General features: G+C 35.7%; 1 protein-coding gene across 1 annotated transcript; it reads left to right on the top strand.

Annotated features, from left to right (window-relative positions):
- Positions 1-17,387: 17,387 nt before the first annotated feature.
- Positions 17,388-21,241, top strand: LOC139899414 (gibberellin 2-beta-dioxygenase 2). The gene is made up of 3 exons (XM_071882243.1): positions 17,388-17,810; positions 20,066-20,417; positions 20,843-21,241. Exons 1-3 carry the CDS (start codon positions 17,422-17,424, stop codon positions 21,098-21,100), a joined length of 999 nt encoding a protein of 332 aa, XP_071738344.1. The 5' UTR covers positions 17,388-17,421; the 3' UTR covers positions 21,101-21,241.
- The last annotated feature ends 5,338 nt before the right edge of the window (positions 21,242-26,579 follow it).

Here is a 26,579-nt window from a genome sequence, read left to right as displayed (position 1 = left end):
ATTACGACTTTGAGATTCGTTACCACCCGGGGAAGGCAAATGTGGTAGCCGATGCCTTGAGCAGGAAGGACAGAGAACCCATTCGAGTAAAATCTATGAATATAATGATTCATAATAACATTACTACTCAAATAAAGGAGGCGCAACAAGGAGTTTTAAAAGAGGGAAATTTAAAGGATGAAATACCCAAAGGATCGGAGAAGCATCTTAATATTCGGGAAGACGGAACCCGGTATAGGGCTGAAAGGATTTGGTTACCAAAATTTGGAGATATGAGAGAAATGGTACTTAGAGAAGCTCATAAAACCAGATACTCAATACATCCTGGAACGGGGAAGATGTACAAGGATCTCAAGAAACATTTTTGGTGGCCGGGTATGAAAGCCGATGTTGCTAAATACGTAGGAGAATGTTTGACGTGTTCTAAGGTCAAAGCTGAGCATCAGAAACCATCAGGTCTACTTCAACAACCCGAAATCCCAGAATGGAAATGGGAAAACATTACCATGGATTTCATCACTAAATTGCCAAGGACTGCAAGTGATTTTGATACTATTTGGGTAATAGTTGATCGTCTCACCAAATCAGCACACTTCCTGCCAATAAGAGAAGATGACAAGATGGAGAAGTTAGCACGACTGTATTTGAAGGAAGTCGTCTCCAGACATGGAATACCAATCTCTATTATCTCTGATAGGGATGGCAGATTTATTTCAAGATTCTGGCAGACATTACAGCAAGCATTAGGAACTCGTCTAGACATGAGTACTGCCTATCATCCACAAACTGATGGGCGGAGTGAAAGGACGATACAAACGCTTGAAGACATGCTACGAGCATGTGTTATTGATTTCGGAAACAGTTGGGATCGACATCTACCGTTAGCAGAATTTTCCTACAACAACAGCTACCATTCAAGCATTGAGATGGCGCCGTTTGAAGCACTTTATGGTAGAAAGTGCAGGTCTCCGATTTGTTGGAGTGAAGTGGGGGATAGACAGATTACGGGTCCGGAGATTATACAAGAAACTACCGAGAAGATCATCCAAATTCAACAACGGTTGAAAACTGTCCAAAGTCGACAAAAGAGCTACGCTGACATTAAAAGAAAAGATATAGAATTTGAAATTGGAGAGATGGTCATGCTTAAAGTTGCACCTTGGAAAGGCGTTGTTCGATTTGGTAAACGAGGGAAATTAAATCCAAGGTATATTGGACCATTCAAGATTATTGATCGTGTCGGACCAGTAGCTTACCGACTTGAGTTACCTCAACAACTCGCGGCTGTACATAACACTTTCCACGTCTCGAATTTGAAGAAATGTTTTGCTAAAGAAGATCTCACTATTCCGTTAGATGAAATCCAAATCAACGAAAAACTTCAATTCATCGAAGAACCCGTCGAAATAATGGATCGTGAGGTTAAAAGACTTAAGCAAAACAAGATACCAATTGTTAAGGTTCGATGGAATGCTCGTAGAGGACCCGAGTTCACCTGGGAGCGTGATGATCAGATGAAGAAGAAATACCCGCATCTATTTCCAGAAGATTCGTCAACACCTTCAACAGCTTAAAATTTCGGGACGAAATTTATTTAACGGGTAGGTACTGTAGTGACCCGAACTTTTCCATGTATATATATATTAATTGAGATTGATATTTACATGATTAAATGTTTCCAACATGTTAAATAATCAAACTTGTTAAGACTTGATTAATTGAAATATGTTTCATATAGACAATTGACCACCCAAGTTGACCGGTGATTCACGAACGTTAAAACTTGTAAAAACTATACAATGACATATATATGGTTATATATATAGTTAACATGTTTTTATTATAAGTATGTATCTCATTAGGTATTTTAACAATGAGTTATATACATAAAAATGAGACTATTAATTTAAGAAACTCGAAAACGATATATATAACGATTATCTTTATAACAACGTCTTACTAGGTACATATGAATCATATTAAGATATTGATACACTTGGTTAATTATGTTAAATGATAAGTAAATATATTATTAAGTGTATTAACAATGAAATACATATGTAAAAATAAGACTACTAACTTAATGATTTCGAAACGAGACATATATGTAACGATTATCGTTGTAATGACATTTAACTGTATATACATCATACTGAGATATATTATATATCATAATATCATGATAATATAACAATTTAACATCTCATTTGTTATAATAAACAATGGGTTAACAACATTCAACAAGATCGTTAACCTAAAGGTTTCAAAACAACATTTACATGTAACGACTAACGATGACTTAATGACTCAGTTAAAATGTATATACATGTAGTGTTTTAATATGTATTCATACACTTTTGAAAGACTTCAAGAAACTTATCAAAATACTTCTACTTAACAAAAATGCTTACAATTACACCCTCGTTCAGTTTCATCAACAATTCTACTCGTATGCACCCGTATTCGTACTCGTACAATACACAGCTTTTAGATGTATGTACTATTGGTATATACACTCCAATGATCAGCTCTTAGCAGCCCATGTGAGTCACCTAACACATGTGGGAACCATCATTTGGCAACTAGCATGAAATATCTCATAAAATTACAAAAATATGAGTAATCATTCATGACTTATTTACATGAAAACAAAATTACATATCCTTTATATCTAATCCATACACCAACGACCAAAAACACCTACAAACACTTTCATTCTTCAATTTTCTTCATCTAATTGATCTCTCTCAAGTTCTATCTTCAAGTTCTAAGTGTTCTTCATAAATTCCAAAAGTTCTAGTTTCATAAAATCAAGAATACTTTCAAGTTTGCTAGCTCACTTCCAATCTTGTAAGGTGATCATCCAACCTCAAGAAATCTTTGTTTCTTACAGTAGGTTATCATTCTAATATAAGGTAATAATCATATTCAAACTTTGGTTCAATTTCTATAACTATAACAATCTTATTTCAAGTGATGATCTTACTTGAACTTGTTTTCGTGTCATGATTCTGCTTCAAGAACTTCGAGCCATCCAAGGATCCATTGAAGCTAGATCCATTTTTCTCTTTTCCAGTAGGTTTATCCAAGGAAATTAAGGTAGTAATGATGTTCATAACATCATTCGATTCATACATATAAAGCTATCTTATTCGAAGGTTTAAACTTGTAATCACTAGAACATAGTTTAGTTAATTCTAAACTTGTTCGCAAACAAAAGTTAATCCTTCTAACTTGACTTTTAAAATCAACTAAACACATGTTCTATATCTATATGATATGCTAACTTAATGATTTAAAACCTGGAAACACGAAAAACACCGTAAAACCGGATTTACGCCGTCGTAGTAACACCGCGGGCTGTTTTGGGTTAGTTAATTAAAAACTATGATAAACTTTGATTTAAAAGTTGTTATTCTGAGAAAATGATTTTTATTATGAACATGAAACTATATCCAAAAATTATGGTTAAACTCAAAGTGGAAGTATGTTTTCTAAAATGGTCATCTAGACGTCGTTCTTTCGACTGAAATGACTACCTTTACAAAAATGACTTGTAACTTATTTTTCCGACTATAAACCTATACTTTTTCTGTTTAGATTCATAAAATAAAGTTCAATATGAAATCATAGCAATTTGATTCACTCAAAACGGATGTAAAATGAAGAAGTTATGGGTAAAACAAGATTGGATAATTTTTCTCATTTTAGCTACGTGAAAATTGGTAACAAATCTATTTCAACCATAACTTAATCAACTTGTATTATATATTATGTAATCTTGAGATACCATAGACACGTATACAATGTTTCGACCTATCATGTCGACACATCTATATATATTTCGGAACAACCATAGACACTCTATATGTGAATGTTGGAGTTAGCTATACAGGGTTGAGGTTGATTCCAAAATATATATAGTTTGAGTTGTGATCAATACTGAGATACGTATACACTGGGTCGTGGATTGATTCAAGATAATATTTATCGATTTATTTCTGTACATCTAACTGTGGACAACTAGTTATAGGTTACTAACGAGGACAGCTGACTTAATAAACTTAAAACATCAAAATATATTAAAAGTGTTGTAAATATATTTTGAACATACTTTAATATATATGTATATATTGTTATAGGTTCGTGAATCAACAGTGGCCAAGTCTTACTTCCCGACTAAGTAAAAATCTGTGAAAGTGAGTTATAGTCCCACTTTTAAAATCTAATATTTTTGGGATGAGAATACATGCAGGTTTTATAAATGATTTACAAAATAGACACAAGTACGTGAAACTACATTCTATGGTTGAATTATCAAAATCGAATATGCCCCTTTTTATTAAGTCTGGTAATCTAAGAATTAGGGAACAGACACCCTAATTGACGCGAATCCTAAAGATAGATCTATTGGGCCTAACAAACCCCATCCAAAGTATCGGATGCTTTAGTACTTCGAAATTTATATCATATCCGAAGGATGTCCCGGAATGATGGGGATATTCTTATATATGCATCTTGTTATTATCGGTTACCAGGTGTTCACCATATGAATGATTTTTATCTCTATGTATGGGATGTGTATTGAAATATGAAATCTTGTGGTCTATTGTTACGATTTGATATATATAGGTTAAACCTATAACTCACCAACATTTTTGTTGACGTTTAAAGCATGTTTATTCTCAGGTGAATATTAAGAGCTTCCGCTGTTGCATACTAAAATAAGGACAAGATTTGGAGTCCATGTTTGTATGATATTGTGTAAAAACTGCATTCAAGAAACTGATTTCGATGTAACATATTTGTATTGTAAACCATTATGTAATGGTCGTGTGTAAACAGGATATTTTAGATTATCATTATTTGATAATCTACGTAAAGCTTTTTAAACCTTTATTTATGAAATAAAGGTTATGGTTTGTTTTAAAAATGAATGCAGTCTTTGAAAAACGTCTCATATAGAGGTCAAAACCTCGCAACGAAATCAATTAATATGGAACGTTTTTAATCAATAAGAACGGGACATTTCACCTGAGACAAGAAGGAAGTGTACCTATAAACAGTTTATGGACTGCAAACCTCCTGAGTACAGTGGTCACACAAACCCTACAATGACCCTTAATTGGCTAAGAGAAGTAGAGAGAGCGTTGGAAGCATGTTTTTGTGAGCCTGAATCTATGGTACTGTTTGCTAGTAGGCTTCTCAAGGGTGAAGCAATGGAATGGTGGGACTCTATCACTGCATATTTACCCAAGGAACAGATCAGTCAGATAACTTGGGAACAGTTCGCTGCTAAGGTTCGGGAGCAGTATTGTTCTGAGTATGAGATGGAAAGATTGAAAACTGAGTTTCTGAGTATGAAAATGACCGAAAACATGACAATTGATGAGGTTTTCAGAGATTTTACATCGAAGTTAAGGTTTGTTCAACAGTGGGTACCAACTGAGAAAGATAAGATTCAGCATTTTATGCGGGTGATTAGGCCAGAATATAGGACAGTTGCAAGATTTGCAACCTCATTGGCACAGGCTCATGAGATGGCTAAAGTTACAGAAGGTGATATAATGGCAGCGAAAAGAGAAATTTCAAAAGGTGGACCTTTTGGGGGTAAATCAGAAGGTCAATCAGGTGGACAGTCGACTCAGCAGTCGAGTAAGCAATCTGGTTTTCGTGGTAAGAAGTCAGGTGGGATTAAACAGAGAAGTAAGTCTGGTATGAGTGGATCGGGTTCTAGTCAGTCTGGTTGGTTTAATGTTTGTAAGTCGACTCATGCTGGTCCATGTTCTCCAATGACCCGAAGATGCTTGAGATGTGGAGTACTAGGTCATGAAACAACAACTTATTCCTTTAAGTCCGATGTGTGTTGGACTTGTCATCAGGTAGGTCATAGATCAGCGAATTGTCCATCCGCGTCGAGAGCCGGTTCTGGGGCAGGGTCAGGGGCGAGGTCAGCAACTTCTGGGGGATCTTCTGCTTCTACCGCCGGGCAGAAGAGAAAGAATCCTTCAACAGCAGAGGCAAGGGCGTTTCAGATGACGGTAGACACTGCAACCACTACCGATGACGTCATTACCGGTATGTTCTTGGTTAATTCCTTGCCAGCTCGTGTGTTATTTGATTCAGGAGCGAATCGATCTTTTATGTCCTTAGGCTTCTGTGATAAGTTGAAGTTGCCTGTTAGAATGTTAGATGCGTCTTTGGGAATAGAAGTAGCTGATGGTAAAATGGTTCCATGCACATCATCTGTGTCTGGAATTACCATCGAAATTGATGGCCATTCCTTTCCTTTAACCTGTTTTTTGATGCCTATACCTAGCTTTGATGTAGTCATAGGCATGAATTGGTTAAGAGCTTATAGGGCTAATATTAAGTGTGATAAGAAGATGATTTCTTTCCGTTTGGCTGACGGATCCCGAGTGATAGCTAGGGGAGAGCGCAGTGGATTTAACTTCCCTATGGTTTCCCTAATGAAAGCTCAGAAGGTAATAACGAAAGGGTGTGATTCATTCTTAGCCTACGTGATTGATGTTAAGAAAGAGAAGAAGCAGGTGACAGATATTCCCTTTGTGTCAGAATTTCTAGAAGTATTTCCAGATGATTTACCAGGATTACCTCCAGTACGTGAAGTAGAGTATAAAATTGATTTGGTTCCAGGTGCTACGCCAGTGGCAAAAGCTCCTTACAGATTAGCTCCGTCAGAAATCCGAGAAATGATGTCTCAGATTCAGGAACTGTTAGATAAGGGGTTTATCCGACCAAGTTCTTCACCGTGGGGTGCTCTTGTTTTGTTTGTGAAAAAGAAAGATGGGTCGCGTCGAATGTGTATAGATTACCGCGATTTGAACAAGAGAACAATAAAGAATAAGTATCCGCTACCAAGAATAGATGATTTATTCGATCAGTTACAGGGTGCTTCTTACTTTTCAAAGATTGATTTACGTTCAGGGTATCATCAGGTACGTGTTGCAGAGACCGACATACCGAAAACAGCGTTTAGAACTAGATATGGTCATTATGAATTTTTAGTTATGCCATTCGGGTTAACAAACGCGCCAGCAGTGTTTATGGATATAATGAACAGGGTGTGTCGTCAGTATCTTGACAAGTTTGTGATTGTCTTCATAGATGATATCTTGATATATTCGAAAACCGAGAAAGATCATGCTACGCATCTGAGGTTGATGTTAGAACTTTTGAAACAGGAACAATTGTACGCTAAGTTCTCCAAATGTGAATTTTGGTTGCGGGAAGTACAGTTTTTGGGTCATGTGATTTGTGAACAGGGTATTAAAGTAGATCAGTCTAAGATAGAGGCCGTAATGAATTGGAACTCACCGAAAACGCCGACAGAAATTAAGAGTTTTCTGGGTTTAGCAGGTTATTATCGCCGATTTATCAAAGATTTCTCTAAAATAGCAGGTCCGTTGAATAAGTTAACTAGAAAAGATGTAGCCTTTCGATGGACTGATGAACAAGAAAAGGCTTTTCAGACTCTCAAACAGTTGTTATGTCAAGCGCCGGTTTTAGCTTTACCAGAGGGAACAGAAGATTTTGTGGTCTACTGCGATGCGTCATGTGCAGGTCTGGGTTGTGTTTTGATGCAGAGAAATAAAGTTATAGCGTATGCTTCACGACAGTTGAAGAATCATGAACGAAACTACCCTACTCACGATTTAGAGTTAACTGCAGTTGTGTTTGCTTTGAAGCTTTGGAGACATTATTTGTATGGTGCACATTGTGAAATCTATACAGATCATAAGAGTCTTCAATATATCTTTTCGCAGAAAGAATTAAATATGCGTCAACGTCGATGTTTAGAATTGATTAAAGACTATGACTGTGAGATTAAATACCATCCGGGTAAAGCAAATGTGGTCGCAGATGCTCTGAGTTGCAAGAAAACAGTCGAAAATGTTAGATTTATGAGAATTGAGATAGTTTCAGACTTGATTGATCGATTGAAAACCGTACAGTTAGTAGCTTTGAATGACGAAAATCTAAAGACTAAACAAGTGACTAAAAGAAAATTTGACCTATGCAATGACTCTAGAGGATTAAAGACCTATAAAGACCGAATTTGGGTGCCTATTCTTGGAGATTTGAGAGATTTAATCCTTACTGAAACGCATAAATCGAGATTATCAGTGCATCCAGGTAGTACTAAGATGTATAGAGACTTGAAAACATTGTATTGGTGGCCAACAATGAAGACAGATGTTGCAAATTTTGTCGAAAAAATGTCATATTTGTGCGCAAGTTAAGGCAAAACATCAGAAACCGTATGGATCTCTAAGACAGTTAGAAATTCCTCAGTGGAAGTGGGATCATATAACGATGGATTTTGTAACCAAGTTACCCCGAACCCAGAAAGGACACGACATGATATGGGTGATTGTGGATCGTTTAAAAAAGAGTGCTCACTTTTTAGCTACTCGTGAAACAGCTTCGTTGAGTGATTTGGCAGAGTTGTACTTGAAAGAAATCGTTAGTCGACATGGTGTACCATTGTCAATAGTTTCCGACAGGGATACTAGGTTTGTATCTAACTTCTGGAACAGTTTACAACAGAATCTGGGTACGCGTGTGAATCTTAGTACAGCATATCATCCACAAACAGACGGTCAGAGTGAACGAATGATTCAAACGTTAGAAGACATGTTGAGAGCGTGTGTCTTAGAATATGGTGGTTCTTGGGATTCGCATCTTCCATTGATAGAGTTTGCTTACAACAATTCATATCATTCGAGTATCGGAATGCCACCGTATGAAATGTTGTATGTTCGAAAATGCAGAACTCCTACGTGTTGGTTAGAAGCAGGTGAGAAACAATTTGCAGGTCCCGAGATTGTTCAGATAACTGCAGAAAAAGTTGAAATTGCACGTGAGAAATTAAAGGCAGCTAGAGATCGACAAAAGGTATATGCTGACCCGCGCAGACGTCCGGTGACATTTAATGTAGGTGATCGTGTTTATCTGAAAGTTTCACCGTGGAAGGGAGTGATCAGATTTGGTAAACGTGGTAAACTAGCTCCGAGGTATATTGGGCCATTTCCGATCATAGAGATTTTGAACGATCAAACGGTAGTCTTAGATCTTCCTTCAGAGTTAGCAGGAATTCACAACACGTTCAATGTGTGTTATTTAAGAAAGTGTAAAGTAGACGATGAAAGTCAGATTCTTCCATTGAAAGACTTGAAAGTTGATTTGACTAAGAAATTAGTGGAAGAGCCGATTAAGATAGTAGATAAGAAAGTCACCAAGTTAAGAAGGAAGCTGATTCCAATGGTGTTAGTAGAGTGGCGACATAGTTTAGGTTCTAACCTGACGTGGGAAACCGAGGAGTTAATGAGAACGCGCTATCCCTATTTGTTTGACCTTGACCAGATTCCGAGGTCGGAATCTTCTTAAGGGGGGTAGATTTGTAACATCCTCATTCGGGCCTAGATGTAAGATTACTACTGTGCCCTTAAGTTAGTGTAGTGTTATTATATGCTTTTATTTTTATTCAATGTTTGGTATTATTTAATGATGAGGTTAGGACCAGTTTGTGACAAGGGTCACAGAACAGGTTTGTTTATTTAATTTGGACTTCGTTTGGGTTTCCAAATGATGTACGAAAGATATCAGATAACTGATAAATACCCGTGTGCCACACAGTGTGGGATTTTAACCCACTTTTGATGCCTTATGCAGTGCATTTCTTGCACTTTTCAGACCCTTCCCAAATATTACCCCGTACCTAAATTCTTCCCCTTTGAAACCCTAATTGCTAAAACTAGTTCTTGAGCTCAAATTGTTCTTGGAATCGTATTCTTTGTTGTCTACTGATTCTAACAAGGTAAGAAACATGTGTTTTTGTGTTCAATTCGTGGTTAAATTCATAGTTTTGTGTAAGTTTTGTAAAAAGCTTGATTTTGTGTCAAAACCCATGAATTTGATGTTGTTATAGTCCAAACTTTGTGGGTTTATAGTCTATAACATGTAGTGATTGAGTTGTGGTAAGTTTTGGTGTCGAAAATGAGCTCTAGATCGAGTTTTGGCGATTTTAGCTTGAAGTCCGTAACTTGTGTTCAGCTTCTGAAGAAGATGAACACAGTCGGCCGACTGTCGGTCGACAGTCGATCGACCGAGGGTGAACCGACCGATTAACGATGACAACCGACCGACTGAGATTTACCTTCGGCCGATTGATGATATACCAAGTGAGACGACCGACTGAGAGGGTCAGTCGACCGATTGTGTAGACAGTCGACCGACTGTCAATGTCAGTCGACCGACTGAGTGTCCAGGGCAGAGTATTTTACCAAAGTGTTGATTTCTAGCCGTTATGCTGCCCGTTTGTATTTTGATGATTTTGATGTAAATTTTGAAAGTGCATAAGTGTTAAGGAGAAAAATTTTAGCGGACAGTTTTTCTGACAAAAATTTTTATATTGTGTTATTTGGTGTTAACGGACAGAAACTAACTTGTGTATATGTTTTCTCAGGAGAAAAGGAGAAAGAGAAGGTTCAGTGATTAGATAGCTGAATACCTTCTCGTTTGCTGGTATTTGGTGAGTGGGACTAACTGGAGTATATAGTATATAGTAGCATGTTATATTATGACTGCCATGCTTGTTAGACATACTTATTGTTGTGGATAGTTGGTACATTGTGATGACTGCATGTTGGTTGATGCTTGTCTGCTGGAGCCCAGTGCGTCCCTATTGTGTGGTGGCCTCGGTAGGAGAGATCAACCTTCGGGTTGGGTTCCTCATGTGGTGGCCTAGACAGCCGTGGTGTATATATATGTGAATGACGCGTCCGTCGCGTGTGGATTATGTATATACATACGGTGGTGGAGGAACTTCTGGTAAGCCCCAGTCCGATCAGCTGGTGGTTAATGGTTTGGCCGAGCCGCCAGAGTCTCTGTAGACGGCACTTGGGTGATGTTTGTGTGTTAGACTAAGTGACATGATTAGTATAACACTTATGTATACTATGGCCTGTAGTTAGTCGTACTCACTTAGCTTCGTGCTAATTCCCCTCCATCTCATCCCTGCAGGTTGTTAGCTTTTGTAGATAGTGCTTTTGGGAGAAGACGGGCATGATGATGTTATGTTTGACAGGGTTAACTCTGATGTGGTCTTTTAGAATATGAACCGTGTACCTTTGAAAACAGAATGTATTTACGTCTCTTCCTATTAATATGTAAATTGTTTTAATGACACGTGACATCGGTTTGTACAAATGTTGATATCGTAATTAATTAATATTATGCTTCCGCCACGTATATATAAAAAAAAAAAAATAGCGGTGTCACAATCTTGGAACCTTAGATTTCTCCATTCTTCCCTCGCAGCTGGGAGTAATATTTCCTTTTGATTATCGAATCTACTCTTGATACTTTCCCATAAAACATGTGGATCTTTGATAGTGAGATACATATGTTTTAAGGTGATATCCATATGTTTGCGAATAAAAGCAATTGATTTTAATTTATCTTGATCAGAACAAGTATTGTTTTCTTTTAAAGTTTCTAGAATACCCAATGATCCAAGATTTATTTCTACATCCATGACCCATGATGTGTAGTTTGTTTCCGATACGTCTAGGGCATCAAACTCAAGCTTTGATAAGTTTGACATTTTCTATTTTCAGAAAGATGAACAACATAAATTATAATCATAATCAATTTCTAACAACATGAAATTAGAATCATTTTAAATTCATAAGTAGCAAACAATAAAATAATGGTATGATTACAAATAATAAAATCACAAGAGCAGGATAGAATATAGGTTCACCCGGTGGTATATTAGCAACAATGATGATAGTTAATATGACCAATACAATAGGAAAAATCATCCTTGTGTGAATCATCTTTACAAAAACTTTTTGAGATTGGTAATCTGAGAAAATGAAGATTGATTTGTGAAAATGTGAAAACGGATATGTTTATTTTATATTTGAAAAAAATATAGTCGTTGTAACGTCGTCAGTTGACATTAACAACCGTTATGTATATATGACCGTTGTAACGTCGTTAGTTGACGTTAACGACTGTTATGTACTCGTTATATTAATAATAATTTTAATAAAAGAATTTTTTTAGTATAAATATGAAAAATATATTTAGTATAAACACGTTTAGTATAAATACGAAGATTAATAGAATAAACATATTATGCATAAATAATAAATTTAAGAATAAACATTAGTATGCATGAAATAAATAATGATTAATTGCATAAGTAATCATAAATGTTAGATAACATAAATATAAATGTTAGTGAAGTTAATAAGAGTTAGATTACAGAAATATAATTCAGGCGGTATAACCGACCATATATAACATAAATATAAATGTTAGTGAAGTTAATAATAGTTAGATTACAGAAATATAATTCAGGCGGTATAACCGACCATATATAACTTAAATAACATAAATATAAATGTTAGTTATGATGATAATAATATTTACCTTACTAATAAATAATAGAAGATATCGTTAAAGATTTTATTATTATTATTATTACCTTGATTAGTGACTTGTGCTTGCTTAGATAAACCTTGATTATACGGAGCACTTCGTGCTGATAACGTGTTATAATTCAGTAGACTTATAACTACCTTTAGTAAATAGTATCTAATTAAAGAATAATATAAATGAGAGAGAGAGAATGTATATGTGAAATATATTCAACAGAGTGCATATTCTACAAACTACATCATCATGTATTTATAGTAAAAATAAACTACTGTGCAATTTAGTAGGTGAGTTGTAGCCATAAAATTGGCACACATTATTTGACTTTCATAACAATGGTAAGTATTTAAACTCAAAGTGCTTTGTCGCTGTTTGTTACAGTACTGCACTCTGATTCCTATTCCTGCTTGTTATTACAAGTTGCTCCCCGCCTAGGCGGATTTCGGTAGATGAAGGCTTTTTCCTGAACATAAATATTAACCTGCGAGAATATCTACAGCCCGCATTGTATAGTCTCTGTTCTTTTCTTTATAGTTGTGTTTAGCATAGCTTTTTTTCTTCGTGTTGTTCTTAACATAGGCCTTTTGTATGAGTTTTCCTATATTGGTCTTCGGACCCTCCTTTGTAATTTCTTTTCTTTAATAAAAGTTTGGCTTTTCAAAAAAAAAAAAAAAAACAAATACAACATTTTAAAAGGAAAATGATGCGAGAGGGTAAAGGTAAAATATGACATGTCTAAAAATGTAATGTGTTTTTAAATTTTATTGAGGTAATATTGTTCGTATTACACTCACATCATCGTCAAGTAGATGCCACGACACCACATCATCATCATTTTTTAGAATTATAAAAATTACATTACATATCTTAGTTATTTAGTTACTTCGTATTTTCTTATTTCATGTTACATTTTTGGACATTTTTGACCAATTAAACATATATACGTTTATTATTTAGATTGAAATCTCTTATTGAATTTAAATTGAAACTTAAAATAAATTACGAGTTCGACTTAATTGTCTATTACACGTCCGATTGTGAATTACAGTTTAATTTAAGTGACTGTAAGTAGATCCCAAGTTCGATTTGGGTAATTAATATTTATAGTCGGACACTTAAATTTAACATATAAACTTTATTGACAATTTAGATTGTAAATGGCGATAGACACATTCGCAAATCGAACGATAGTTACATGGCTGATGGTTCGGTCAATAGACACATCCACAAATAGCAACCATTAGGTGTCGCTCTCGATCGAGCTATTATTAAAACGTATTTATGAGTTGTTATGCATCGTCGAACATTGGTATGTTTTGGATTCCGTGCCAGTAGTGGAAATAAAGCAAAAAAAAAAAAGTTAACAAATTGATATCCATGTATGATTCTAAATACTTCCCACCATTACCGTTCGTGTGAATGGTCGAAAGCAATTCAATTTATAAAATACAATCAACAAGCTAAGATATGTCATTTTGTCAAACTATCAAAGTCGAAAACCAAAAAGTTACTTATGGAAATCTTGACGAAGTCATTCACTTTATAAAGACTTGCATTGCCTTTCTAATTTTTTTCCCCTTTCTATGAAAGCACTTGCTCGTAGAGGCGAAGCTATAATTTACAGATGGAACTGGCTTAGTCGTTAATCGGATTATTTCAAAAAAAAAAAAAGCTACATTAACAAGTCATAACATTATATGTGATATTTGAGACTTGAGGAAGACTTACACTTATTTGTGCATAATAATACAAATAAAACTTGGATCTGGATTGGGCGTTGGGGAGGCTGAACACCCCTCAGTCTCCCCTTGTCTCTGTCCCTGCTTGCTTGTGACGTTTAGGGTGCGTTTGATTAGTTTTCTTAACTGAATAGTTCAACACTAAATATTGAATCGTTCAACGTTCAATGCAATATGTGATAAGCCATTCAGTGTTAAAAAATAGGCCTTTTGTATACAGAAGTTTTAAACGATTGTAAGAATAAGTTCATTAAATACAAAAAAAATTTAGGTTAAGTGCAATAATCAGTCATAACAATATATATTGTTGAATTATAGGCCCCTTTGAATTACGGGCTCGGTGTAAACGCACATGCTGAACACTCTCAATTCCGCCCCTGAACATCTTCTTAACACATCAACACACTCATTTTCTTTAATATTCTCCTTAAATTATGTAGAAAATATTAATTTTATGCATCAGCATATATTTTATTTCAGTAATGAATAAAATACATATCGATACATGAATAATCACAAACGATATTATTTCATGGTTTAGATAAAATTATAATGGTTTCATCCAGATTGGCATTCGATTCTTACTACAGAAGATCTTTTCATATGGCTTGCTTGCATCGATGGTAATCAAACCATTTCGGGACACATTCATAGCATTGTAATTGTGACGATTTGGTGGATATGATTTTTCAGAAATAATTACATTTTTGGGTCTAATAGTATTGAGTTTAATTCTATTAGGCTTATTTGTTTTTCTTGGTTACATACCAAAAGCAATTTGCAATTGAATGGTTAAGTTGGCTCAATAATCCTTTGTAATTATTTTGTTTTTTGACTAGCTTCTTGCTAGTCTCTGTTAAAAAATTGTCATTCCAGTAAGCAAATAACATTGAATCGATATTCAGCAATCGAATGGTGAAGATTCTATAATCACATGGTTACAATCATGCGGTTAAAATCAAGATTTTAAGTAATCCCATACATACTCATGTTGATTCTGTCAAGATCGACGGAAATTAAAAATCAAAATTATACATTATTAAATTCTAATATTATATTAATATTTTAACAACTTTGATTGTATATTACGGAGTATTTTTTTTCTTTTTTGAGGGGAGTCATATTCAAATTTTATACATATTGTTATTATATTGTCACTTGTAACCAAACTATAATAAAAAGGGGTCGATCTGTACACCACTTCAAATTTGCCATACACCACCAAATTAATTATTTAGACATTTTTACCCTTTCTTTTACACTATCAAATTTGTCATACACCACCAAATGAAGGGTATAAATGTCCAAATAATTTATTTGGTGGTGTATGACAAATTTGAGGTGGTGTACGAATCAATTCCCTTAATAAAAAGAAAGTGCCTTACAGTTTTTCAACACAAGAAGAAGAATACTTTATTCTATTTCCTTAAAAAGAGTTGTGAATGAAAAGATCGATCAATCAATCAATAATAATAGTAACAATAATTGCAGATTTTCAACTAATTATCTTTTTAAACCAAATTAAAGCATATATTAATCATTAGATAAGCATTATCAACAAAAAAAGATGCCTTCTAATACAATATATTACCTAAAAAGTTTCTAATTAGGCATGTCTCTTGTTAATAACATTAACAAAACATTTTATGAAAATAGTTAACACACACACACATACAGACATATAGACACACACACACACACACACACACACACACACACACACACACACACACATATATATATATATATATATATATATATATATATATATATATATATATATATATATATATTTTGAAAAGCAAAGAATTTTATTACTCACAATTTAAAATTTACAAGTACAATATCTAAGATTACAACACGAGATATGTCGCAAAGTGGGCAACCAAGCTACTAAACTAACACGCGAGATATGAGTGTGGATTACTCAACCAAGTAAGCCACTCGAACTTTTTCCCCTTTGAACGAAGAGAGATCCATTCGAATGACTTAACATGCATTTTATTAATAGTAACCGAAGCACTCCACGAATTTCCACGAAACACTTTATTGTTACGAACTTTCCAAATGTAATACACACTTATCCATTCTATTGCTTGCCAAATTTTCTTCCCGAATGTAGTCATTGGGGCGCCGGAATTGCCTCTTAGAATCTCGTTTTAGCTAAGATTCGAGAAAGCACCTAACCCCCACCAACTAAAAACCCGAGTCCAAATATCATGCGCATGAGAGCAAAAGACTACGGTATGATCCGTTGTTTCAAGGACATCGCACACTATGTAGGTCATTGCCTCTTTTATCCAACTCGATCTTCACCGGAAGCCTTTTCTTCATAAGTCGCCAAACGAAAACTTCAATCTTTTTTTATACCAAATTATTGTGTATTGTCTCCCCCAAATTGTGTGTGTGTGTATATATATATATATATTAGTATATATATATATATATATATATATATTTATTTATTTATATATAATAATAATAATAATATTAATAATATACATACATATATATATATATATATATATATATATATATATATATATATATATATATATATATATATATATATAATAAACAAAAATTCCTAAGATAACATAATGTTGAATTGAGTCCTGGCATTTTCAAAAAAGGTATGATATGGGCCGATACAATCACGGAATAGAACAATTGATGGTAAGGTGTTAATGTATTGATGATGTCCTGATTGTTCATTAGAGAGATTGGAGGTTCGGCCATATACGCTGCAAAATAATTTCCTTGAAGTTCCCACCATGGGTCTCGAAAGTCTCGGATGTCATGTGTTATATTTGTATTGTTTTACCACACACGATACTCGTACGAATTTACCGTGAGAATTTTCTTCTTAAAGTGGTAGGACTGTAATGATTTATCTTAGAAAATGATTGAGTGGATGAGTTCCAACATCGCGTTCGGACTCCATCAGCGACTCCTCCGTTAAAAATAATTAGGCCCAACTACTTATTCTCCACAGATAGACTGAAAGAAAATCTCGTTACTTTAGTCATTAAGAGTACAATAAACAAAAACAACTATTTAATCCTCCATAAAAGTAAAGTCCCCATAGATGCGGTACCCCCATAACGCAATCTTACGTAACAACAACTAGTATTTAATCCCATCCTCAACCCTCATTCTACATTCCCCATTCATTTACATTCAAATACAAATATAACACAAGTTATCAACCATGGTTCTCTCTTCTCCTTCTCATTTACGAAACAAAAAGACTCGAGCTATCCGCGTCCCAATCATCGATCTCTCCTTAGACACCGCCACCTTGGCATGTCACATCGTTAGTGCTTGTCAAGACTATGGCTTCTTCAAACTCATGAACCATGGCGTCTCGTTTGATGTCATCTCCAAAATGGAGGAAGTTGCTAATGGTTTCTTCTCTAAATCAGCAACCGAAAAATTCAAAGTCAAAACTAACCCGCCTAGCCCGTTTGGCTATGGTTGTAGAAACATTGGTTTTAATGGTGATGTGGGCGAACTCGAATACATTCTCCTTCAAGCTAATTCTATTTCCATTGATTCAGAAGCTTTCAATGTTATATCTGATCAACCAACAGATTTCAGGTACTATTTTTTCGTAACAAAAGTTGTTTAACTCACAAAATTAAGTATGTAACAACAAATAAATCTATCAATGATAGAGACAATACGCGATTTTAAAACATGATAGAGAAACTTTGTAGTGAATTTATATAACGTCTAGTCATTTTAAGAACTTTATCAATGATGGTCCAAATGTATTTAGCTTGAATGTCACAACCAGCGCCGGCTAAAGCTATGGGCGAAGCGGGCGACAGCCCGGGGCATCACGCGGTTAGGGGCATCATTTCGAAAGAAATTATTAATACTCATAGTTTAAACCTCATAAAGATATATGTTTGCATAATTGTTGGGGGCATTTTATAATCATTTCGCCCGCAGCATGCAAAAACTTTGACCAAAGTTTGACCGGCCCTGGTCACAACATTTTCAAGTAGTTTAAGTACATGATTTTTGTCATCCAATTTGTCTATAATTTGGCCAACATGTTAATGAGTACGAGAATATATATTTTATGTATGAGTTGTATAGAAGATGTCTTCCGACACATGTAGTGTTCGTCAGTTGTACTAACACGTAGGTCCCGTTTTTATTTAAGAAAAAAAGATCAATATATATAAAATTCAACCCCTATATACAAATTTCGATGATTAAAATATAATAGGTGGTTCGGCTGCCATGCTGGCCGATGATTCGGCTCCCACAAAGTAAAACATTATTATTAAATTTTAGGTCATCTTTATTTTGTTTATGTTAGGTCCACCCCACTTTTTAGCCGGCTTTTATGCATTTTATCTATATATAATTTAATAATTTATATATAACCAACATTTTCTTTCTTTTATCCTAATTTGAAGGAAGTCATTACATTTTTTTTTTTTTTTTTTTTTTTTTTTTTTTTTTTTTTTGAAGGCTAATTCTAATATTTTAAAATTATCACACATATTATTCACATATTTTATCTTGAAACCATAAGTTTTTCTTTTATATGTGCTATTATGCTATTGACTTATTGAGTAGCCTGATTAATAAAAAGGTAAATCTATTAATAATTCTTTCATGATTATTATTTAATATTAATATTAATATTATACTAATTTGTGATTCATTGTGTATAAATGTTGTATATTTAAATGATTATGTGGTCGTAATTAAAAACTTTAAAATAAAGATGAATTAACAGTAAACATCCACTAGCAAAATAAATATGTCACAATTTCACAACATATTTGAAAACGAGTAAAAATTGGATCTTTGTTAGTATAATATAACTAATATAAGCAACCACTAGCAAAAGAAAATATGTGGGTTTTGAGATCATGCATTACGTAATCTCAAATTGATGACCCAATCACTATAGAAGCGTATAACATGAAGTGAAACTAGCTTTTATTTCAATAAATCAAAAAAGTCAACATAATTTCACTCGTCCCCTTTAAACACTCAAAAATAATGCTCGTATAATCTATATAATTAAATTATGCTATATAATAATAATATAAACATATACATTGATTGATAGCTAACAAAGTTGATTCACATATCTATTCTAGAAACTTATTTTTGTCATACACAACTAATAAGAGTAGCTTTTTTATACTAGATTTGAAAAGTCTAACATGAACTCTAATGATATTTGACCGCGCAAGGTAGGCAAAAATTAAAATTAATTAGATATATCTAGAGATTTTGAAAGGGTTTGAGGCCTTGCCTTTCAAAAAAAAAAAAAAAAAAAAACTTCCAAATATAACTTTTAGTGGTGTATAAGAAAAATAAATAAATAATACATAGATTACCAATCTTTTGATATTGTGTGATTACATGTACACAACCTATTTTTGTTATTTACACAACAATCATGTTTTACAATGTAGTCTAGTACAACATTGTAAAACATTATAATTGTGTACATAACATAATTGAGTAGTGTACATATCATTACCATTTGATATTATCCTAATAAGTGAAAATGATAAATAATATTACTCTGTATTAATGATTTGTAAAGTGACATGAACAAAAAAAAAATTATAATGATGATGTGCGTCCCTTTTAGATTGGGAACAAACCATGTGTCAGTACCCAGAAATAGGGGAGACAAGTACATTATTTTTCATTCCCAAATTAAGGAGTTTTTCTTAACTAACGTTAGGTCACTATAGTTGAAGTGACCTTCTTGGTAAACATTTTTTAAAATTTGGGAAAAAATTGTAAATTTACATTTGTTTTATGATCTCAACTTCTCATTAATGAATCTTTTTTTAATATCTTCTCTATAGTTGTGCTGTGGACGACTACATCAAATCAGTGAGAAAATTGACATGTGGGTTGTTGGAAATATTGGCAGTTGGCCTTTCGTTACCCGACACAAACGTATTCAGTCGATTTATTCAACACTTTGATAGTGATTCATGTTTTCGTGTTAATCGTTACCCTGGTATTGAGACCGAGACCAATGAGCACAAACTAGCTCATCGAATTGGCTTTGGCGAGCATTCTGATCCTCAAATTTTTACCATTTTGAGATCCAATGAAGTTCCTGGACTTCAAATTTGTACCGCAGATGGTTTATGGATACCAGTAGTTACCGAGCCTACTGAATTTTGTGTGTTCGTTGGAGATACTCTTGAGGTAAAAAAATTTCTCTAAACCTTATTCAGGTTTAGCCTACGTGCAGTCTAACTGGGTTATTTCATTATCGTCTATAACATTTTTTCTTGATCACCTCAAAATATATATAGTGATAGTGAGGTTTTTTAAACCTAGGTCCTCTTGTTAGGATATCAAAAGCCCAACAATCACAAGGATGACTAATTAATAATAGTTGGGATCCTGATATCGTCGCAAGAGGTCTTAAATTCAAACCTCACATAACAGAACATTTTAAAGTGGTCAGGGAAATAGTTGAAAACGATCACGGATAACCTAGCTAGATCATGTACACCTAACTCGTTTAATCTGAACAGAGAAACCATATCCTTTATTATGCATGCATTATATTAACTAAATTATTGTTTGATAGGGACTAATTGACATGTGATTTAAAATTAATGCAGGTTATGACAAATGGAATGTTTAAAAGTGTAAGACATAGAGTCATGGCAAACATGTCTAAAAAATCAAGAATGTCAATGATGTATTTTGCAGCTCCGGCTCTGAATGAACGGGTATCTCCGATCAAGCAAATGATCTCGACGGGAAACTTACAACTTTACAAGTCATTTACTTGGAGCGAATACAAGAAAGCGGCGTATTCACTACGTTTAGGAGATCAAAGAATTGATTTATTCAAATGTCATTCGAATCCTTGTTAAGAAATTGTTCCATACATTGGCATAATTTATAGATTAGAGTAGAAAAAAGATCAAAGTGAAACAAAAAGAGTGTTTTAAGGCATCATCTGTCAAAAATATTTTTTGTAGGATGAAATAGATTGGTTATAATATGTATTCTGATTGATTAATAATTTAGTTGGTTTATTTGTCTCGTTAATTCTTTTTCTTTTTTACTCTCCATCGTTGTCTCTTCGTTTGGACCTTCGTTTCGAGGTAATCTCATCAACAACGTTCTCAACTTTCTTCAATTTGGAAAGATATGTTAAGTCTTCAAAACATTGATTATATCCAAGATATTGTAGGCCCTAATGTGTGGAAGTGGAAGTTGGGCGATGGCGCTAAGATTTTTTTTTTGTTACAACGCTTGGGCCGACGGACGTATTTTGAAAAACGAGTACCCGTCCTTATTTATTTTGTGTGAGCATCACCTGCAGACTGTGAAGTTTTTTCGATACCCCTCTGATCTTTCACTTCCTCAGCTGGGTTGGAATCTTAATGTAAGATCCTGTTTTCCCAGGTGCTTTGGACGCCGTCCAAATTGGTGGGACGCCGTCCCATTGTGAAGGGCTGGACGCCGTTCAGATTAGCTGGCAGGCCAGCTGCCTTGTTTTTAGATATTTTAAGTGGGTATTTTGGTAAATTCACTTGGGGAACGAATTTAAGGCCTTAGATCAGTTGGTGGAGCCTCATTCACTCCATTATCAACCACCTCATCCTTCCACTTCAAGTTTAGAGAGAGAGAGAGGAAAGTTTTAGAGTGAGAAAGCTCCATCTAAGGAAGAAGAAGCTTGTTTCAGGTTAAAGCTCGAGCATTAAAGTTGTTCATCTCCTCACTAGCTACGTTTTGATTGTGGTGGTAAGTCCTAAACTTGATTTCCTTAGTTAAATTGTTTAAGGGTTAGGGTTTGGGCTAGTGATGAACATTAAAACCCATTTGTTGTGATTTGGGGGTTTTTTGGGTAAGTTTGGGTCATGAAGACTCAAAGATGACTAACCTAGGGTTTTGAAAAGTTAAAGTATGTAAATGGGTCTTAAAGGCCTAGTAAATCGCTAGCACACTTATAGTTAATGTTAGTGGGTGTCATTTGGGTTAGTGGATGACCCGAAATGGGTATGTTGACTTTAAATTAGTCAAAGGGCTAATGATTGACCTAGTTGGGAAATGTGGGTGTGAAATACCCTGATGGTGTAATAGTTAGTGTTGTTGGACCTTAATCACTAGCTTTTAAGTGATTAATGATGGTCTTGACCCTTAAGGGGCGGTTTTGGTGAAATGGGGCTTTTAATGCATTTAAGTCACTAAATGCACATAAGTGAATTGTTGGTATTTAGTCCAACTAGATTGTGTGTTGATTGAAGTATTTATTATATTAGGTACTTTGCTTTGAAGTTTGCGGAAGTATAAAACCATCATCGAATCGTTAAGGTGAGTGGAATAATTATGCGTGTCCGTATATAATGTATTTATTTGTGTTGTATGAATGTGGCATTGTCGCGTTGTTCAAGACACCACATTCTAAGTAACGAGTAGTATTGTCGCGGTGTTTAAGACACTACTCATTGGTTGATTGACATGTGGATGCCGCGGTGTTCAAGGCACCACATTGTCATGGGAGTGGATGTCGCGGTGTTCAAGGCACCACTCATTGTTTTGATTGACATGTGGATTCGTCGCGTTGTTCAAGACGCCACATTGTCATGGGGGTGAGTGAGTCGCGTTGTTCAAGACATCACCCGGGGGATTAGCGATTACGCGGTGTTTAAGTAACACTAATGGATGTTATGAACTCCGACGGTCTTTTAAGTACCGTTCCCTTGTTCGATTGGTTAACCATGGTTGTATGAATTTTGTATCGGCATATTTTAATTATGAACTATATGCTATTGGTATTGCTAGCTCATTGTGAATTTCGGTTATTGGTATATGCATAATGTTTTGCATGATTGTCGAATTGCTAGCTCGTGGACGGTATTGTGTAAGTGATGCATGTAAGTAGGATATATATGTATATGTATAATTGTTGCACTCACTAAGCTTTAGCTTACCCTCTCGTTGTTTACCTTTTTAGGCTCTGGCGCGGACAAAGGAAAAGGTATTCGGTTGGATTAGTGGTCTCCCGCTTATTTTGATAGGGGATGCTTTTGGGTAGCTTTTGGAAGTTTGGCCAAGATTTGGGTAGTTTCACCCCAAACACCATGCTCTAGTGTCGTTTGGAAATTAAACTAGTATGGTCGAAACTTGTATTTTTGAACGAAACGCGTAATTCGGGCCGATGTGGGCCCAGTGATGTAAAACTTGTTTTGATGATGAAAACCTCTTAGTTTATTATATTGTGATATGTTGTGAAAAGGTTTTCGTTTAAAAGTGTCGGAAAGCGGGATTTTCGCTCGTGTAAGTTGGACCCGGGGACAGCAGCTGAAAGGCCAATTGGACGCCGTCCAGATCTGCTGGACGCCGTCCCATCCTTCATTGCTGGACGCCGTCCAGGAATCTGGACGCCGTCCAGATGTGCTGCACCAGAAATTTTTTTTTTCGGTACACGTTTTTGGTAAATTTGAAGTCGGGTTGTTACAAGTGGTATCAGAGCATGATCTAAGGGATTTAGGCGACTTGAGATAGGTGCCTAGACTTAGACTTTAATGTGTATGCGTTTAAATGCGGGACTTGTAGGAGACGGGTCGGACCGGGTGTTGATTAGTGTTTAGGTTTATGTAAACTAACCTTGCACTAATTGTTTGTGTTGTGTTAGCAATCGTCAAGCGAGATAGACGTTGTACTAGCAAGTTAATGCGACGTGCTCGCGTAACAATGATTAGCTACCATTGTTACAGGTTCAAATCGTGTCAAACAAGCAATGTACGACGAATGTTAAGCAAGATGGGGTAGTGTGATGTATATGTATATACATATGTGTTAAGTCCTCTTGTTTCGTTGTTTAATCTTTTCCATTTTATAGAATGAAGATGAGAAATGGACACGACACCAATGATGGAAGTACGAGTGAGGACGTTGAGTTCACGGCCAAAGTTGAGGCCATCTTTAAACATCAAAAGGCGGAGTTCCTCGAGGATGTTAAGAAAATGTTTCTTGATACGATTGACGAGCAACTAGTCAATGTAGTAAAGGAGCAAGTTAAAGTTGTTCTTCACGAAGATAATGCGGGAAGACGAGACTTTTTCTATAAGAACTTCAAGGATTCTCAACCTCCCACCTTTGAAGGTGAACGAGACCCTCTTAAGAGTGCCCGTTGGATCTCCGATATGGAGGGGGCCTTCCGTACTTGTGAATGTCCTCTCGATAAGAAGACAAGGTACGGGTGTAGTATGTTGAGGGGCGATGCTAAGTTGTGGTGGGACGCAAAGCTCCAAGTTTATGGTGAAGAGCAATGCATGGAATTCACTTGGGATGAATTCAAGTCCGAATTTTTCAAAGAATACCGAACTTTGGCCGAACTTACTAGGCTTAAGGACGAGTTACGTTCCTTGAGGCAAGGGTCAATGGATTTGAACACTCTCAAATCCGTGTTTTTGTCCAAGACCCAATTTTGCCCGGAGTATGTCGGGAATGATAAAATGTTGAAAGAAGATTTCTATCGAATCTTGAATGATAGTTATCAAGAGAAGATAAGTGTGAATGTAGTGAAGAGCTTTGATGAGTTGTTCAATATGGCCAAAGGGTTTGAAGCGCTTGTGTTGAGAAAAGGTGGCTTTACGTTCGACAAGAGAAAGATTGAAGGTTCGAGCCATTCGAACTTTTCAAACAAAAAGAGTAAGAAGGGTTCCGAAAGTGCTAATAGTGTGAAGAAGAGTGTTCCCGGAGAATTCCGTTATTCTTGTCACAATTGTGGACGAAAGGGGCATATGGCCCGTGATTGCACCAACCCATCTTCTACAACCAAAGTCATTTGTTATAATTGTGGTAAAGAAGGGCACAAGAGGCCGGAATGTCCCGAGTTGTGAAATGATAATGTCAAGCGGCTTGAAAAGGCAGCGGGTACGGCTAGGGGTCGTAATTACTTGATGACCAATGATGAGGCCAAGCAATCCAACGAAGTTGTCTCAGGTACTTTTATGGTTAACTCTAATCCGGCAAGGATTCTATTTGATAGCGGTGCAAATTTGTCGTTTGTGTCTCCAAAATTTGTGCCTAGACTTAATAGACCTTTAGCTAAGTTAAGTCGTCCGGTAGAAGTCGAAATAGCGGACGGCAAGACGGTGCTAGTGGTTGATGTGTGTAAAAATTGTGATGTCGTTTTTGGTGCCGAAAACTTTAAGATTAATCTTATCCCGATGACTTTGGGTGATTTTGATATCGTTGTTGGTATGGATTGGCTCGATCATAATAGAGCCGATATTGCATGCCATGAAAAATTTATTCGTGTGAAGACCCCAAGTGGGGGAGAGTTAATTATTCACGGTGATAAGCGTAGAAGACTTGTGCCGATATGCACTTTTGCAAGGGCACGTCGTTTCCTTGTTAGTGTTGGCATGGTTTTCTTGCCCATGTTATTGATACTCGTGATGAGCCACCACCCATTCATGAAATTCCGGTGGTTAGTGAATTCGAAGACGTTTTCCCGGACGAGTTACCGGGTGTTCTGGAGGAAAGACAAGTTGAATTTCGCATTGAGTTGGTTCCGGGAGCTACCCCCATTGCTAAAACTCCTTATCATTTAGCGCCAACAGAAATGCAAGAGTTGTTAAATCAAACCCAAGAGTTTCTTGAGAAGGGTTTCATTCGACCGAGTGCTTCGCCATGGGGCGCTCCGGTTTTATTCGTGAAGAAAAAGGATGGTAGTATGCGGATGTGCATCGATTATCGGGAGTTGAACAAAGTCACGATCAAGAATCGTTATCCATTGCCTCGGATTGACGATTTGTTTGACCAACTCCAAGGTGCAACGTATTTCTCTGAAATCAACCTACGGTCCGGCTATCACCAAATGCGGGTCCGTGAGGAAGACATTGAGAAAACGGCTTTTCGAACGCGTTATGGGCATTTTGAATTCGTGGTAATGCCTTTTGGTCTTACGAATGCACCGGCGGCATTCATGGATCTTATGAACCGAGTGTGCCAACCTATGTTGGACAAGTCAGTAATTGTGTTTATTGACGACATACTTGTCTATTCGAAGAGTATGAAGGAATATGAACATAATTTGCGGAGTGTGTTAAAGACGTTGCGGAAAGAGAAGTTGTATGCTAAATTCTCCAAATGTGAATTTTGGCTAAGGGAAGTTCAATTCCTTGGTCACATTGTGAACAAAGACGGTATTCAAGTAGATCCGGGGAAGATAGAGACGGTGAAGAGTTGGAGACAACCGACTACGCCTACGGAAATCCGAAGTTTTCTCGGATTGGCCTGTTATTATCGTCGGTTTATCCAAGACTTTTCTAAGATCGCTTCTTCGTTGATGAAATTGATGAGGAAGAATGCGAGGTTTATTTGGGAGAACGA

This window comes from Rutidosis leptorrhynchoides, chromosome 3, assembly GCF_046630445.1.
Source record: "Rutidosis leptorrhynchoides isolate AG116_Rl617_1_P2 chromosome 3, CSIRO_AGI_Rlap_v1, whole genome shotgun sequence".
Classification (NCBI taxonomy): Eukaryota; Viridiplantae; Streptophyta; class Magnoliopsida; order Asterales; family Asteraceae; genus Rutidosis; species Rutidosis leptorrhynchoides.
The sequence above is the reverse complement of the archived record's forward strand: the minus strand, read 5'-3'. Positions and strand labels throughout refer to the sequence as shown.

What these genes read in the sequence shown, in the direction of transcription:
- LOC139899414 (XM_071882243.1), top strand. Translation starts at nt 17,422, where the DNA reads ATGGTTCTCTCTTCTCCTTCTCATTTACGAAACAAAAAGACTCGAGCT. An exon ending in GATCAACCAACAGATTTCAG is followed by an intron (nt 17,811 to 20,065) that starts GTACTATTTTTT and finishes TCTTCTCTATAG; the next exon opens with TTGTGCTGTGGACGACTACA. An exon ending in TCGTTGGAGATACTCTTGAG is followed by an intron (nt 20,418 to 20,842) that starts GTAAAAAAATTT and finishes AAATTAATGCAG; the next exon opens with GTTATGACAAATGGAATGTT.